The sequence below is a fragment of the Myodes glareolus genome, chromosome 8, assembly GCF_982192425.1.
Source record: "Myodes glareolus chromosome 8, mMyoGla1.1, whole genome shotgun sequence".
Classification (NCBI taxonomy): domain Eukaryota; kingdom Metazoa; phylum Chordata; class Mammalia; order Rodentia; family Cricetidae; genus Myodes; species Myodes glareolus.
The window spans coordinates 4,127,275-4,144,902 of record NC_142033.1 but is presented as its reverse complement, the minus strand read 5'-3'; the positions used below and the strand labels follow the sequence as shown (position 1 = coordinate 4,144,902).

The following is a 17,628-nucleotide window of genomic DNA, read 5'->3' as shown; positions in this document are numbered from 1 at the left end:
CCCACCTTGTGGTTTTAGAGTATAAAATGAGACTATAGATTGGACCTGGGAGCAAAGCCTCCTGGGAGCCATCTGGGCATTGGTCCACGGGTGCCATCTCTCTTCCACTCTCAGTGGTATCTGAGTATTTACTACAGAAAGATTCCTAAAACATGAGCTCTCTTTTGCTTTCTCATATCCTAAATACTTCTTCTCATTCCTCTTTGAAATATCTCTGCTTGTGTACATCCTGCTTCACAATCATTATCCTTGGCAGTCACTATGCCTTCCTCCCCCACCCTGGTGACTGGCTTTAGACTTTGCCCTATGCCTTATCTGTCTTCCCATTGCTGTCACTATAGTTCACAGACTTCATCGTCTGTGTGCTTGATCAGCCCAGCATGCTGCTCTCTCAGTTCTGACTGCTCCACTTTTCCAGAAACACTTAAGCCAAACTGAAATACCAAATATTCGCAAGGCCTGGTGTTTCACATTACCCAAGTTGCCAAGGCATGATGTGGGATTCCCCTCTGTGTGCTGTGATTAGTATTAATGAATAAAGAAACTACCTTGGCCTATTGATAGGACAGAACTTAGGTAAGTGGGGAAGATGGAACTGAATGCTGGGAGGAAGAAGAGCGAAGTGAAGGGGTGCCATGGATCTACCACTGGAGATAGACATGCTGGAACTTTGCTGGTAAGGCCATGAACTCATGGTGATACACAGATTGACAGAATTGGGTTAAATTAAGATGTAAGAGTTAGTCAATAAGAAGTTAGTGAATACAGTTTCTAAGTGGTTATTTTGGGGCTAAGTGGCCAGGACAAACAAGTGACCTTCCTGTAACAAAGGTCACAGCAGCCAATGCATTTGGTCAAGCACTTTTCTTAGTGTCTCTGGGACTGCCATCTTGCTCCCCATCCAAGTGTCTAGTTCTGAAAAGGCATGCTCGCCTCTCTCAGACACCACACAGAAATCACCAACTAAATCACATCATTGCCAGGAGCTTTTTCACAGTTCATGTCTTTGTGCTTCTAAAGCCTTCATAGGGAATTAAGAGACAGAAAGTAGAGGTTCCCCTTGCTGAGATTTCAAAACTCGCCATGATGTTGAACCCTCAGATTGAAACACATATAAGGATTTGTTTTCAAAGACCATTAGGATATAAAGCAGTACTAAGGTATAAAGTTCATGCTTCTTAGTACTCAAAACTTAGAATTAGTTGCTACATGTAGCAGGCTCCTGCCCTTTTAGAAACAGTGAGAAATTGAAACATGTCATCCCAAACATGACCATCATTATCATTGTCAATTCGAAGCTGTAATAGCATTTATTTCAAGCATTATGTATAAAATTTAAATGGTTGTATTAAGTAATGAATTCATTTGTCACTCCAATCCCTCTTGCATCTTGATCTCTCCAGACGAAGCCAGAGTCCAGATTAAATTTGTCTCTGCGGCAAGCAATAACTCAGAGGATCTCCTCCACATGATGTTGCAAACATCATCTATCAAAAAATATATGAATTTGTTCATGCGAATGTAGGCCAAGCATTGATGTTCTAGACTGAGTAACACTTTCATGTTTAAAACTTTGCTGAATAAAAATGAACGTGTGCCTTAAAAATGGGACAAAGCACAGATTCACTGTCTCGTGTTTTCAGAGGAGCGAGTCTCAAAAGAGTGCAGCAATGCCTTTAACAACCTCTACAGCCAGGACAATAGGAGCACAGAGAACTGTAGCAAAGGCATTCAGGGTTTGCTCCAAAAACGAGGTGTTCTCTTTCTTTATAGTCTCAATCTTACTTTTCAAATTATTTATTTCTGCATTCATTTCCTCAGATTTCTTCTTAAATCCTTCAGCAAGCAATGCCTTTTGGGCCTAAAAAAATCAAAGTGGAGACAGAAACAAATATTTTTAAATTCCAAAGGTATACTTTGTTTAAGATCTTTGTCAAACTGTCTTTAGGTTACTCTGAGAAATGATTTCTCAGTTACCAAAATAATTTAGCACAAACAACAACATCAGAATTGGACCCATGTGTTGGAGGTAGCATAGTTTGAATGACCAATAATGGCCCACCATTACGGTTTTGCTACCAAACTCACACAGGCAGTTCTCAGTCAACTGATTTAGCAAGAGAGACTTGATGGCAGCCTACCAGCTGATTAAGGAATACATCCTCTAACTTGCGGGTGGACAGTAAGAGAATCATTCAAATTCCCTGTGCCAACTCGAGGAGGCTATCTACCCTAGAGATAGCAGCAGCCAAGTTCAGAAGCTATCATTTGCTACAGCCTTCCCTGGAGAGTTTGGACACTTTAGGTCAACATAGAACATCCTGAGAGTCTGTGGTCCAGACAACCTTGGCCTCAAGGCAAGTCCACTGCCACTCTTATTAGCTGCACCTGCTTAAAGTATGTTAGTGAATCCTCATGAGGTCATACAATCTCTAACTCAAAAGCCCAAATGCTATCAACATTCTGCAGCGTCCAGCAGCAGCCATAAATTCCTACATTTCCTAGAATCTAAATATGGAACAAAATTCAAAGACATCATAGAAAAGAGAGCAGGGTCTTTCTATGAATCCCAAACAATAACCCACAGCAATGACATTTCCTCCCATGACCCAGCTGTAACCATCTTCCCTCCTGCCTGAGGAGCCAAGTGCACAGGCACCAGGCAGATGAGGAGTCCCACCTGCAGCTGCTTCTCCAGCATCTTCTTCTGGTCTTTGATGAGCTGCTCTCTCTCCTGCACCAGCTTCGTTCTCAGTTGTTCGAGGTTTTCCTTGTGACTTCTCTCTTGAGCTTCCATCAGTTGCTGTTGCTCCTTCTGCTTCTGTCTTAGCAGCTCCTGTTCCTTCTCTGCTGCCTCCTTCTGGGCTCGCTCCTCTGCCCCAGGAAGATTCAGGGAGGGAAGAAAGTGATGGAAGGTTGAGGATGGATCAGAGGAAGAAAGTGATGGGTCAAGTAAAATATCTACATTCCAGAACCCAGAAAGCAATGCACACAGACTCCACACCCGTCCACACAATGGAGAGAGTGTTTCTGGAGGGGATGGAGGAGACCCTGCCCATCTGGCTGAAACACAGACTGACTTCCTGTTGCTCACAGAGTGAGCTTCCGCAGAAGGGTAGACAGCTGCTAACAAGGGGATGGGTTAACTACGACCTCTATCAGGAAGGCTTGTGGGAATATGGCCCCTCCTGCAAGCCACGAGACATGCTCCTGTACCTGCAACGGCCTTCTCCCCAGCCGTGAGGGCTGTATCTGCCTTCAGGATGGAACTCTCGATGGTGGCCTGTGACTGCAGAAAGCTCTGGAAGACCTCATTTGCCTGCAAGACCAAGAAGGAGCAAAGACCTTGATAGATCCTGGGAGAGAACCTGTGTGTGCCTCCCTGTTAAAATGCTATGGTGAAGCCTGAAGACTCCCCCTACTCTTAGTGGCACTAGATACTTCTGGGTTCATGGCTCCCCCAGCCATCCCCACTAGGGTCACCTGCCACTTCCCACTCCCAGATCCAGCCTGTCCACATCACATGCATATGTGCTCACTGGATGATTTCAAATATGGTATCCCCATATAAAATGCTGCATAACTGTGTGGGCTTCACTTCCTTCTACTATTGCTGGATGTATTCATGGTCAAGTCCTCTAATTGCCTGAGTTTCGTGATACAGGTGTGCAAACTCTCCCAGTAGTGGTGGGCATCACCCAAAGCATTTTACATAACTAAAGAAAGGACTAAGGAAAGAAATCACCATGGTGCCATTGGCAACAACTGAGTAATATGTTAGCTGTTGGAGGGAGGCCCATTGTTATTTCCCAGCCGCCCAGAGCCAAAATAATCATACAGAAACCATATTATTTAAAACACTGCTTGTCACCAACGTGGCCAACTAAAATCCATTTACAATCTGAGAGAGCTTGAAAAGAAATTCCAGACACAAAAGAACAAAGTTTAACCACATTTTTTTCAGCTGGCAGCTTGTCATAGCTCCTTTAAGAGAGGTTTTCTTGATTAAGTGGTTGCAAAAGAAAAAAAAAAAGCTCAACCATTTTGAAATGCCAGTTTTGTGGGCCGTGCTGCCAGCATGACCTCTGGCTCTTTTAGGAGACTGAGCAGTTGAATGGGGTTTGTGAGCAATGTGCTACAGCTTGCTTGATGGCAACATGGGCCAGCTATGTGCCTAGAGATGGGGCATTGTGCATAGCCCTTAGAGGCACCTCCACCATACTGGGCTGTGTGGATCAAGCAGAAAGTACCATATATTCCTAGCAATGGCGCAGATTAGATTCTTAAGAAGCACTTAGCATTTTAAGAAGCACTTCCGATCAGAAAATAATTAAAGATATGCAATAAAGACAAATCCAGATTTTTTTTTAAAAAAAGACCTCTAAATGGGTCACAGTGTTGGACAAATGTACATAAGTTTGCAAGAGAGAAGAAAAAGAGTATAGAGAGTTATAAAAAGAAATAGACCGTCAGATTAAAAGGAGTAATGAAAAATAAGCCATGTAAAGATAGAAAATTCAGAGTCTTGATTATGTATATTGTGTTTTATTTGAATTTTTTGACTGTGAAGGAGCTAAGTAACCAACATATATATTTTAAGGTATCTTGACTTCAGAATTTGAGTCTAAGGCTATATTGCTTTTTAAAAGAGGTTCTTCTTTTGTTTCCACAGGGGATGAGAACCTATGGAATCATTCCAGACTAATGTGGTTTGATAGACCAAGAGTCCCTGAAAGGTTGCCTTGAACACCCCTCAAAAAATTACTTTGCCCAATAAACAACAGGAAGCAGTTTGGAATGAACTATGCTCATATTCCCAAATATTGTTTATAAATGTTTGTTTATATTTAAAGGGGAATATGCAATAGATATGGATACTTTGCATTGATATGGATCTTGATTTATTGATACAAATTTAAGGTCAATTTTGTTATACTGTATATATATATGTATATACATATATATACACATATATATTTCTGCTCTTGATTAAGGTATTGTGATTGTGCAGCTCATTTGAAAATGTAATGTATAATTAAGAAATATGGGTTAATAGAGAATCATCTATAATAGTCAAGCTTGTAGTCATGTTAGTTAGGTTTTCTAGATATATGGAGAGATATTTCAGTTAGATAGGTATTCTTCAAATCTTTCAGAGACCTTCAGAATATGGCATTTAAAGTATTTTAAGAACTTAGGACTTTTCACAGCAATGAGACACATCTGCTCCAATCTACTTCAAGAGGAAGATGGGCTTCGAAGAGGCTCCAAATCGAGTTTGTTTAGCCATTTGGGCAAAAAAACTGCTCTTAACTGGACTGCTTGATGACCTGAACATGTGAGACCCACAGAAAAATGACTGTTAAAGGTGAGACCATCCTTCAGGGTTCCTGCTTCATGAAAGAGTCTGTCAGACATTCTGCAGGATACAGAAGAAAGTGACCGACAAACTGCTAATATAGATGAAACTGACTTTTAAATTTCCTGTTTCATGGGAAAGTCTGCTGGATACTATGGACCTTTAGACTGAAAATGGATGTCCCAATGGTACAGATGAACTTTGGGTGACTGTCCAGGGAGCAAGATGTCTCTGTCAACTCTAGAGTTTTGGAAGTTGCTTACAATGTACTTCCTGTTTGCTTAGGTAATATTATATCCTTCTGGAGTCTTTGATGGAATTGAGGAATAGATAGTTATAATTATAGTTTTCCTTAGATATAATTAAAGATAAAGTAGATATAAATATTATAACTGTAATTCTTGCTTGATACCTGTTTTTCATATGTAATTTTACTTTGTTAAATTTAAAACCTTCCTTTTTATTTAAACAAAAAAGGAGAGGTGATGTGGGATTCCCCTCTATATGCTGTGATTACCATTAATGAATAAAGGAACTGCTTTGGGCCTATAGCAGAGCTATTAGGGAACAGAGCAAGGTGGGGAAAACTAAACGGAATGATGGGAGAAGAAGCCATGTAGCCCTACTGGACTGGACAGAACTTTAGCCAGTAAGCAATAACCATATGGTGATTACAGATTAATAGAAATGGGTTAAATTAATATATAAGAGTTAGCCAATAAAAAGCTAGAGCTAATGGGACAAGCAGTGATTTAATTAATACAGTTTCTGTGTGATCATTTCGGGACTAAGTGGCTGGGAACCAACAAACAGCCTCCTTTCTACAGTTAGCTGTGTTCTTACATTTATTACTACCCCATTGGAGTGGTTTGAAAGAAAATGGTCCCCAAAGGGAGTTTAGGAGTTGTGGCCTTGTTAGAGCAGGTGTGCTCTTTTTGGAGGCAGTGTGTCACTGTGGAGGTGGGCTTTGATGTCTCATATATGTTCAACATGCCACCCAGTGTTCAGTTCACTTCCAGTTGCCCACAAGATAGAATACTCTCAACTCTGTCTGCCCACACCCTGCCATACTCCCAGCTGCCATGCTTCCTGCCATGCTGGTAATCAAATGAACCTCTGAACTGTAAGCTGCCACCAGAATTAAATGCTTTCTTTATAAGAGTTGCTGTGGTCACAGTGTCTCTTCACAGCAACAGAAACCCTAACTAAGACACCCATTGGTAGACCATTCTGACAGAATCATGAAATTATCGCTCAGAATGCAATAACTTATTTAGTTGATGCTCTCATGGATGAAGGCAGCGACTGCTCGTTCATATCCCAGCTGCTCAGACCCAAATGATCCCACAGAAACTATATTAATTGTAACACTGCTTGGCCTATTAGGCCATCCTTCTTATTAACTAACTCTTATATCATAAATTAACCCACTTCTCTTATTTTGTATTTTACCACGAGGCTCGTGGTTTACCAGTAAGATTCTGGGGCATCTGTCTCCCTTGGCAGCTACATGGCCTCTCCCTGACTCCACCTTCTTTTCTCCTCTATCTATGCTTGAAATTTCTGCCTTGCTGTATTCTGCCCTGTCATAGGCCCAAGCAGCTTCTTTATTCATTAACCAATAAAAGCAACACATACACAGAAGGACTTCCCATCCCACATGGGTCCACCTTGAGAACTAAGATTGTACACCTTGTACATTTCCAGCACTTAGCACCCAAACACCAGGGTGTGGTTAATTTGCTATTCTATCTCTCCTACTTCATAAATCCTCCCTCTTTCTTTAGAATTGAGTGTTTCCAGGCATAAGCAGGAAATAGCAGCCTACAAGAGCCACATGTGGTTACAGGGATGGGCTAAGGGGAGCGCATACTGGAAAGCCCTGGGTTTGGTCCCAGCGCCGACATAAAGCTACAGGCACCATGCTATCCTCAGGGTCTGCTATTCCTCTCAGGCAGTGCTGTGTGCTCAGGTTTTATGACACTCCCTTCCCTCTACTCTGAGCTCCCATGCTCCCTGCTCCTCACCTTCACCCCTTTCCGGGGCACCTGCCAATAGTCTTGCTCAATCTTCTCCCTGGTGTCCATGTAGAGCCTGTGTCCTCCAGCAGCGGAGAATGCCCCAGCTGAAATACTTTCTGTTAGTGCTTTCGCAAGACAATTCAGTTCTTCCTGGCAGTATTTCTCTGATGCCTCTTCATTCTTCAGCAGGAAATCTGCCCTCTTGAGCACTATTGATTCCTGCAAGGGAAATAAACAGAGACAAAATGAAATGGAAGGAATAAAGAAGATACAGTTCCAAAGACTCATGAAAAGGAAGGTCATTCTCATGAGAAAGCATTCCAGTTTAGTAAGACTCAGATTCAGTAGATAATCTCAATGTGACTTAATTCAGAACCTTAAACCTGTGCAAAGCAATGGGTAACTGGACTGTCCTGGTCACTAAGACCTTCAGTTAAAGGATGGCTACATACATCAGTCTCTTGATTCCTTGCTGCCTTTACATCCTGTGGGTCTATGATAATGATGAATGACATAACAAGGGATACTAGGAGATGCCAGCAATGAAATTCTGGTATAAGAAACTTTATTCCTAAGAATGAGAGGATTTGTACAGGAAATGTAACAGGTTCAGAGATGAGCTGTGGATGTTTTGGGCAGGATTGCAATCCACAGACATGTTGACAGAATCCACCCAAAGAAGAAGTCTATCCTGGTTTCCCAACAATTAGAGGGATTTCTGGATTAAAAGTACCTGAGGTTTTGGAAGGATTTATGGACTTTTGCAACTACATTCAGTATGAAAATACAGAGCGCTCATCTTTGCATGAGACAAGCACCCGGGGTCAACGAAGGCACAGCAACACTACAGCCGTGAAGGGACAGAGTCATGAGAGTTAATGACACCAACATTACCAGCAGCTTCTTCTGGAATTGCTGGTTTTCGTCCTTGAAGGAGTGCTCCATGAAGACAGCAATGGCTTCCTTCTCACAGGCTGTGTGCACATCCAGCAGCTCCTGGAGCGTGTCTGTGGGGAGCCTCAGTCGCTGGGCCATCTGCTCACTGTAGTGGTCAGCTGCCTTCTGCACAGCTGCTGAGTTCTCACGCTGGGCCAGAGTTGTCACCGCATCATCCAGACAAGGCACAGCTCCACTGTTGATGGCATCCACGTAGGTCGTCACCAGAGTCCCCAGTCCTTCACGTACCAGGAGGTTCAGGGTAAATAAATTAATGAGATATAAGATTCTAAGACTATATTTTGAAAATCACACACACACACACACACACACACACACACACACACACACACACCTCTTTGCTAGAAGAATAACTCATCAAGTTAAGAGCATCTTGCAGAGGACCCAAGTTTAATTCCCAGCACTCACACTGAGTGACTCACAATAACCTATAACTCCAGCTTCAGGGGTTGAATGCCCTCTTCTGGCCAATATAATATATATAGCTTTTGCTACCAATTTCTTTTTTTCCCTTCACTTTTATGGTTTTTCCAGTCCACGGTGATTTTTTTTAATTTATCTTTTAAAAAATCCACTTTTCACCTAAAAACTTCAGGTGCCTTTGGGGAAAGCAATTTACATTTAATATTTTAATAGAATTTATATTTTAATAGAAAATAAATGACATAAGGAGACTTGTGAAATAACATATAGCAGACTGCATTTATTACTAATTCTAAATTGTGGGTTTACAGTGACCTAAACACTAGTATTTATATTAAAGCTACCTTAAGCTTCAAAAAGATATTTCACATTCTCATTGCAAAGAATAATTAATATAAAACACCTCCCCTGTAAGAAATAATATACATCTGCTTTAGTGATCTTAATAATGACTTATTATCAGTTGAGAATTTTTTTACCCTTGTGATTGTATTAGCAACTGAAAGTTTCTTTAGATGTGTGGAAACCATAGAAACAAAGTTTGCAGTTTTAAAGGTATTGAATCCTCAATAAATAATTATAAAATATATACATTTCTTCATACTAAGAATATATGCACACCATTATGTTTAGAATCAATAAAAATAGCATACACATTACAATATATTCAATATACATTATACAGAAGTATGAAAAAACACTCACGATTCCCAGTGACCCTAATTCCCTCTCTGAGCGTCTTGATCTTTGCCTCGGTGAAGATGTAAGAAACAAAAGCCCTCGTTTGTTCCTGGAACTTAGGATCCAGTTGGTCTTCTGAGATAGTCTCAATTTTGCGTAACAGTGCCTTGTCATTTGTTGGCCGGTCAAAGACAAAACACTTCCGTTTAGGGAAGAAATGTCTGATGCACTCCCTGGGTAGATTGGATGCTTGGATTCTGGGATTGTCACCTAGTGTTAAGGGAAACACAAAGGCATGGGGTAGTCTCAGAGCAGAGAGCAAATGATGAAGGCCCTTGTCTCTGTGAAGTGTTCTGCACTCACAGGTCTCTACCATAAACATTCAACACTTATTTGCATGTCAAGAGTATACCAAGTTTGCACTTGGCGACCTCTGGTGAAATGCTGCAGGAGCCATTTAATCCCCCCAGAAGAGCATGACTGAAATTCACAGACCTGAACATGCCAGCAAGCACACTACAGTTGTGTGCCCTGTTGACTGAACAGCAGATTACATGCGATTTCTGGCCCAGTTATTCCTTTGTAGCAAGGATACTGCGGAACCCCCAAAGAAGAGCCACAAATAAAGGATGATAGAATATTAGAAATAGCAACATTAGCAATTCTAAGAACAATGCTGTCTGTAGTCACCAAAGAAAAACTACTTTGATTCTAAACAAAACTCATTTTTAAGACAAAATATACAAACAGAAAAGAACAGTGGTCACTAGAGATGGGAAGGAGGAGGCCACGCTGGACGGGTGGGACTAATTGACTCATTTGCAGAGTCCAGAGAACTGGAAAAGAAACGCGCAACACCAAGTAAAGAGAAAAGCTGTCAACTCTAGCTGGTTATCCTAAGACTTACCTGTGTGTAACGACAGGTGTGTTATCCACAGGACTTACAGTGTCCACCTGAATACCCACCTGTGTTCTATAACGTCAGTTTATAAATCTCAAGTACACACAATAAAATTCATTTTTAAAATTTTATCAAAAGCCTCAGTGACCCACTGTGGCCAGACTGTGAATTTAGGGCATTCTCCCTAGCTCCGGAAGTTCTGAGATGTAGCAGCTCACAGACCGCTCCTCCGCCTGCCTCTGAGCCAACACTGGGATGCAGACGGCAGCCGCTCACAGACTGCAGCGGCTCACAGATGGCAGCGGCTCACAGATGGCAGCGGCTCACAGATGGCAGCGGCTCACAGACTGCTCCTCTGCCTGCCTCTGTGCCAACACAGGTTTCAGGACAGCAAAGAAAGGAAAAAGGGAGGGAGAAAAACTGGCATTCCTTACAAGGCTTCATCAGCTCCACACTCAGGCTAGTAACGGCCCTGCAAATAGTTTATCAACCGTTAATAGAACTGATATGGACCATTAATATTACTGATTCTGAGACTGTGGCATGAATTAAAATAGACTATTATGTAAATTTTGGAGACAACATAACCAATGCAGCATTGAAAACCTATGTTCCTGAGAGAGGAGAATAATGTATAACTCTATGAAATGGATTTTGAGATGGGCTATGTATGATAAATTTATGAATAAGAATTATGTGGCCAACTATTTCTTAAAAGAAGGCAGCCACAAAATCAGGCAATACAAATGTCCAAACTTAAAGAAGTTTAGATACTTTATACTCTATATTCTAAAGTACAAACTAAAAATAACTTGGCTTGGAATAATTTTGCTATGCTTTAGGCTCTACTTTTCTCAAAAGAAATTAAACACAAATTCCCAGGCATTACCAGCCAATGACCTATCAGTGTTTCTGCAGACCTCCATCCCACCACAAATACAGAAGGACCCCACAGAGGATGGGAGAAGCTCAACAGATCCCAGCCCTTCCCAGCCCCCACCCCAGCCCTCCCTCTACCTGGGATCAGCTTCAGTGCGTTCTCCAGGTACTCATCCTCCGTGATGCTCTCTCCATCTAACTTCAGCTCCAGCGTGAAATCCCGAACAGTCCAGACGAAGTCTGGGAAGAAACTCACAAACTCTGTGGAATTCTTTATTCCATCAGGATTTGGGGAAGACTTTGCCCTGATCAGCTCAGTGAGTTCTGTGACGTAACTGGTACCGGGTTAAGGAAAAGTGAATTCACATATACATTCTCATAATTCTCTTATTAAAAATAAATCACAATAAACACTCTTTGCTGCCTTGGGTGTCCTCTGGGCCACCAAAAGCCACACAGTGACAGGGCAAGTCAGTGCCTCCATATGCATTCCAGAACACTCAGTGAAACATGGTCACTCAGGTCCTGCAAGGATACTGCAGCTGCTCCAGGGCTTGGTGGTTGATGGTGCCCATGCTGTTGTAGACAAAGGTGCTGCTCAGAAGCACAACCAGGGCAAAGATCCACGAGTCATTCTTAGGGTCTCTCTGGAAGACACATGAAGGCAGAGGGCTGAGGAGAGTACTTCTCAGGAGTCCTTTCAGATAAATACGTGGTATTGGACCCATGTACATCATATATTTACGTAAAAGACTTTACGGGTTTAAGTAAATACACACTCACAAACATACAGAAAGAAAGTCTGGGAACAGGATTCAGTAGCAGAGCAGGTACCTAGCATATGCAAAGCCTTCATTCAGTCCCTAGCAGTGATCAAGACGGAAAGAGGTGGAAAGCCAGAGAAAGTCTATAGGCCATCATTTCAGTTAAGGTATTTCCTATTCAAAGACAATAGACATGAATGCCAATAACAACTTTGACAAGTATGAGGAAAATCGCAGCATGAATAATAAACACCCAGAGACAGATATTGGGGTTCAACCTTAAGATCATAAAAGCAAAGCTGCCAGCCAGTGGCTCTTACCTCTACCTCAGACCGAAATGGCAATTCTGACTCTAGGAAACCTCAGAATGAGACTGAGCCTGAGAGCTCTCTACTTCCGCCTTATATTCCTCTCTAGTGCTGGGATTAAAAGTGTGTACCACTACCACCTGCTCCGTATGGCTGACCAGGGTGGCTGTTTTACTCTCTGATCTTCAGGCAAGTTTTATTTATTAAAATACAAATGAAATTACTACAAGAATTTCTTCATTTTGTGAGAGGATTCAAATATTTACAATGTTTTTGTTTCCTCAATTCTATTGAAGAAGATAACATATAAAAACCTAGCACTGCATTTGGTTTTCAAAATGGCACTCTATAAATATATATGCTAAAAGTATAATGTATCACAATAATTGTAATTTGAGAGTCTAATTATATCTAATTAAATTTAACAAAGATGTTTTTCAGAGAATTGCTGTTTTCTACGTACTTATGTTCACAAAAGCTATTCCTTTGTGCACGAGTGTGTGTGTGTGTGTGTGTGTGTGTGTGTGTGTGTGTTCATGTTCCCAAGGGGGAGCAACGTCTGTGTAAGTATGTGTGCGTGTGTGAGAGCATGCATGTGAAGGCTCAAAGTGAGCTCCTTGTTGACCTCTATTGTATTCGCTGAGCCAAGGTCCCTCACTGAACCTCAGGCTCACTGGTTTGACCAGTCAGGCTGACCAATTTGCCCCAAGGACAGGATCACAGGAGACTATGCTGACCTGCTCAATTAACCTGTAATGTATTGGATCAAATCACTCACTCCAAGGTACAGAAACAAAGGTGTATTTTGGCCGATAGCATGAGGTCTGATCTTTCCTAGCAGTGAAATCCAACAGACCGGTGTCCCCTCAGCCAGCACAGGTCAGGCTGCAGACATCACAGACAGATGACAACAGATTACAAACAGCCAAGGGAACCAACCTGAGCCTTAGCCTTACCTTCTCCACGTCACCCAGGCCCTCGGTGTCCAGGAGGACCAGGGTGTGCTTTGGCTTGGTGGGATGGGGCACACACCACATCCAGATGCCCTTGGTTTCAGACTGCACAGTGGAGCCCAGAGGGAAGCCTGGGGAGAGAGGCAAGGGGTTCTGTTTTGCATGTGGTGGAAGGTCTCCCACGGCCTCGTGTGCAGGTACTAGATGGTCATCAAGTACCACTAGTTGGAGAGGTTCTAGAGCCTTTGGGAATTGGGGTCTAGTTGAAGGAAGGAGGTCACTAGGTCACTGACTTTGGAAGTTATCGTTGGTCACCAGGGCCTTCCTCGTCCCTGCCTCTTGTCTTCCATGAGCCAGCTCTACAAAGGCTTGCAGCCATCACCTTCTCCCTCAGCATGAGTCCAGAGTGAATGAACCAAAGGACGTTGGAGTGAGCCTCTGAAACTGTGAACCCAGACAAGCGCTGGCTCTTCAAGCTGTTCTCTCTGGAACTACGGTCACAACTACGTGAAATGGACAGTAGCTGCAGATCCTCCGGGCAGGAGTGTTGCAAAGTCAGGCATGTTGGACTGTAAATTGTGTCCATTTAAGACAGTGCTTTCTCAATTTTCAACACTCTGTTATTGTGAGTCATTTATTTCAAGCCATAAGGGACGTTTAACATGAGAACAATGAAACATAAAGGTTCTTAATGGAAACAAAGAGGCATCAAAGAATCGCCAACATGGAGGACTCTGGCAGTTGTAATACAGTAGTCTCAAGCCAATAAGGTATCGCTTACTGTAAGTCAGACTGGGAAAGGAGGATTGCCGCTGGTCCAATGCTAGTCTGAGCACCATGGCTATCACTAAGCCAGCTAGGGCTACATAGCAGGATCCTATCTCTCAAAAATAAAAGTCTTTGGAAGAAAGATATGCTAGTCAGAGTCACTTGTTAGGGGAGAGTCGAGAGGAGAATGACTTAATACTTTTATATTCAGGTAATTAACAAGACAGAGTACCACATGCCTTTAGTTCCATAATTTAGGAGGTAGAGGCAGTTAGACCTGTGTGAGTCCAGAGATAGCCTGATCTACATCATAAAGTCTAGGCTAGCCAGAGCTACATAGGGAGACCCTATCCGAGACAAACAAAAAGAAAGAACAAATGAATAACTAGCTGAAACAACCCAACGTAATTTCAAAATAAATAAAAGTGTGTGAAGTCCAATAATGATTTTTAAGGTCACACCTTGCCAAATAGTCTCATATTCCTAAAGAAATGATAAATGAAAACATGTTGTATGAGGCAGGGGACTGACACGCAGGATCCCAGAGTTCAGAGTGTTGGAGGAGACAAGCCTTGATTGTTGGATTGAGCACATGCAGGAGAGACTTTTTCTTAATGTCAGGAAAGGATGTAGGAACAAATACTGCAGAATACTAATTTATCAGTGAAACTGGCAGGAGAGGGTGGCTGTACTGACAGGAGCTGAGCTTTTTCGTTAGGACCGGGAACAAGATGTAGACCGGACAAAAGTGGTGTCGAGACATTAGCAATGCTCACCGTGATTCTGTCCTGCCAGGCGGTTCATCAGGTAGGACTTCCCTGTACGGTACAATCCAACAATAGCCACAACTACCACTGGCTGCAAGATCTTGTCCAGAATCTTCAGGGCTTTCTGGTTCACTGACAGCTGTTCCTTGTGGTTCTCCACCAGACAAATGGGTGCCATCATTTTCGGTCCACTGGCCATAGCAACTTGCCAACCTAGGAGATTCTCCTGACACAAATGAAATCACAGTTGCCTGTCTCAGCGATACCCAAAGACCCAGCAACTTCAGACTGAGGAGACCTCTACATTGTCTGCATGTAACCTTGCATCTGCAGGCTACAAGGGACTCTCCATTATTCTCCAATATTTCCAAGGAAGCTTTGTTGAGGTGCTCACTGCTGTAACCAGCAGTTTCACTTCAATGTAAGAAGAAAGTGATCCTTCCAGTGACTGTTAACTGCACTGAAGTGCTGTGATATGCTGAGCCATGCAAAGGAAACCTTAAGAATGTGATGTCACAGAAATGTAAAGGTACCCACAGTGCACATGAGACTCTGAAGCTTCTAAAATCCCAAGTAAGCAGCTCAAAGAGATTATTAACACCACAACAAACAAGTAAAATGACCAACTCCTTGGTTCTAAGTCTTGGTCTCTCCATAAACCAACTTTTAAAATGAGGAAATGGTACTATGGGCACTTCATAAAACACCCGACTTATCACAGTAGCTACATAGACAGCCAACTGAAAGAATGCCACAATAACGGTAGGAAATTACAGGCTGTCTTTGCTTCCCTTCCCTGCTTCTCCCCGACCTGGAACAAGCTTGGTCTTCAGGGAGCCCGGAAGACTTTAACTGCAATAGACTAACCCAGGGCTACCAGTACTGGACTCTGTTTTGCCTCGCTTGTACTGAAAAGCTCAAGATATAAGTTAGAAACAGTGGTGCATTGAAAGATTCTATCCAGAGTAAGAAGGCAACCCAAGAAGGGGTGAGGAATATTAACTATCACCTATGTTTTAATGGATTAACATCTCAACAAAGAGCTCCTTCATCATGAACTACTCAAATGAAGAATGGGCAAAGCCCTGCACTAGACCTTTCTCTCTAGAGGTTTGTAAATGGCCATAGGCACACGAGATAATACTCATTGTCACTGAACACCAAGAAAAGTCTGAGACACACGAAAATTTTGAAGATTATATTTTTAAATGATTCAGTTTGTGAGTTGGGAAACACTAGATTGAAAGGTAAAGTGTTTGTTTTCCAATGAGAAAATGTCAAGGACAAGAGTCTATTGAGAAGATGAGGGCTCCGAATGAAGAAACCATTTAGGTATAAAATTCCTCTTTGGGGAGGCAAGGGTGTTTGTTTCAGAGTCTGTCCTCACAGAATCTCATGTTCATTGACTACTTGGGGTTCACTGGACTTAGGTCTTACTTCTGTCAAGCCAAAGCATTTGCTTGAAATCAAGTTTTGGCTTGCGTGTTCACAGTTTAAGAAAAAATAAGGTTATTTCAAGGCACAGTTCGTTTTGTTGCTCAATAATCTGTTAGGCCCAGCTATCAGGAAGTGACACTGGGAACCACAGGCATCGCATCAACTCCACTAGGACAGCTACCACACAGGACAAAAACAAGAACAAATAAAAGAGTGGGAACCAGGACGTGGAAAGGTGGATGTTTGCAGTGTTACTAACGGGAGCGTGAAGGGATTATAGCACTGTGGAAAATAACACCGTTATCTTGGTAACCAAAATAACACGGGATCCAACTCCACTTTTGCTTGTATGCAGTACCTGGAAAATTGCAAACAAGAGCTTGGACAGACATTAAACACTAATGATCGTGGCAGCTGTGTGCACAACATCCAAAACATGCCAACAGCTCAATCTCCCACCGATAGATAGACGACTTAGTGTAATGGGATAGCCCACACAATTGAATAGAATTCAGTCACAGACATGGATGGAATTCGCTGCTTGCTTTATGACCTTTATGAGCACCTTATGCCAAGGCAAGAGAATGTTCAGAATCCTGAGAATTCAAATAGAGGCAAAGTCCCTTGAGGAGGATGATCAGCTTCTCTGTAGCTTACACCCATTTAGGAGAACAAGATAGAGTATGAAAAATGCATGCATCATGGTGTGTGTGTGTGTGTGTGTGTGTGTGTGTAAGAGAAAGAGAGAGAGAGAGAGAGAGAGAGCATGTGTGTAAGCACACCCTACACATCATCAAAGTCAATTTTAACTATGTGCTTTGCTTAGTGAAACTCAGTGGGAGATGAACTAAATTTATTTCTGAATAGATATTTTTACAACCCTACTCTGAGTAGGGTATAATTTAGAGACTGACAAAACTGTTCTCTTTAGTTTTCAATTGCCTGTTAGCTCCTTGATAAGGATGGTGTTTTCTGGAGGTCAGAGATACAGCAGGGTCGGGCAAAGCAGGCTGTCCCCCACCCCGGGGCTCTCCCTACTGCACTTGTGGCTGCACTGAGCTGAGAAAGCCAGAGTATTGAATCCAGAGACCTCAGAGTGTTGGGCTGCCACCTTGCATGTCACCCAACAAAGGCAATAAGCTGAACTACCCCAAAATTAAGGCCCACTACAGACTCCTGAAGACCAGACTACAGGCAGCCTGCCCTTGCACCTCATTGAGTTAGATTAAGTCAAGGTCAACATTGAATTGCTTGTAAAGAAAACTCACCTGATCCCTTTCCTGCAGTTCCCAGCGCAGTTCCCACCTGCCTGATGCTCGCCCTTGTTCTTATCTGTTCCTTCTGCTTTTCACTCCTCCTTATATATAAACTACCGGGCCCAAAGTCACACACTGGTACAAAATTGAAATT

The 17,628-nt window shown here is 42.4% G+C and overlaps 1 protein-coding gene and 1 long non-coding RNA gene across 3 annotated transcripts in view; one reads left to right on the top strand and one right to left on the bottom strand.

The window, feature by feature from the left end:
- Nucleotides 1–6,119, top strand: part of LOC148121077 (uncharacterized) — a 20,011-nt gene extending 13,892 nt beyond the window's left edge. Inside the window, exon 2 of the long non-coding RNA XR_015738516.1 lies at nt 4,673–6,119. This is a non-coding gene — a long non-coding RNA (uncharacterized LOC148121077). The remainder of the gene's footprint in view (nt 1–4,672) is intronic.
- LOC125408666 (guanylate-binding protein 6-like) overlaps nt 1–17,628 on the bottom strand; it is a 19,107-nt gene extending 1,479 nt beyond the window's left edge. The window contains exons 1-11 of one of the 2 annotated variants that reach the window (XM_085691560.2): nt 17,487–17,628; nt 14,791–15,007; nt 13,250–13,377; nt 11,759–11,868; nt 11,360–11,556; nt 9,466–9,711; nt 8,275–8,555; nt 7,387–7,599; nt 3,217–3,319; nt 2,681–2,874; nt 1,786–1,861 (exon numbers count right to left, since the gene is read on the bottom strand). In XM_085691560.2, coding sequence (XP_085547686.2) covers nt 1,786–1,861; nt 2,681–2,874; nt 3,217–3,319; nt 7,387–7,599; nt 8,275–8,555; nt 9,466–9,711; nt 11,360–11,556; nt 11,759–11,868; nt 13,250–13,377; nt 14,791–14,980 — 1,738 coding nt within the window. In that variant the 5' untranslated portion in view covers nt 14,981–15,007; nt 17,487–17,628. Of the gene's footprint in view, nt 1–1,284; nt 1,862–2,680; nt 2,875–3,216; nt 3,320–7,386; nt 7,600–8,274; nt 8,556–9,465; nt 9,712–11,359; nt 11,557–11,758; nt 11,869–13,249; nt 13,378–14,790; nt 15,008–17,486 lie in introns of those variants that run through there. The other variant, XM_048447141.3, reaches the window with a different exon arrangement.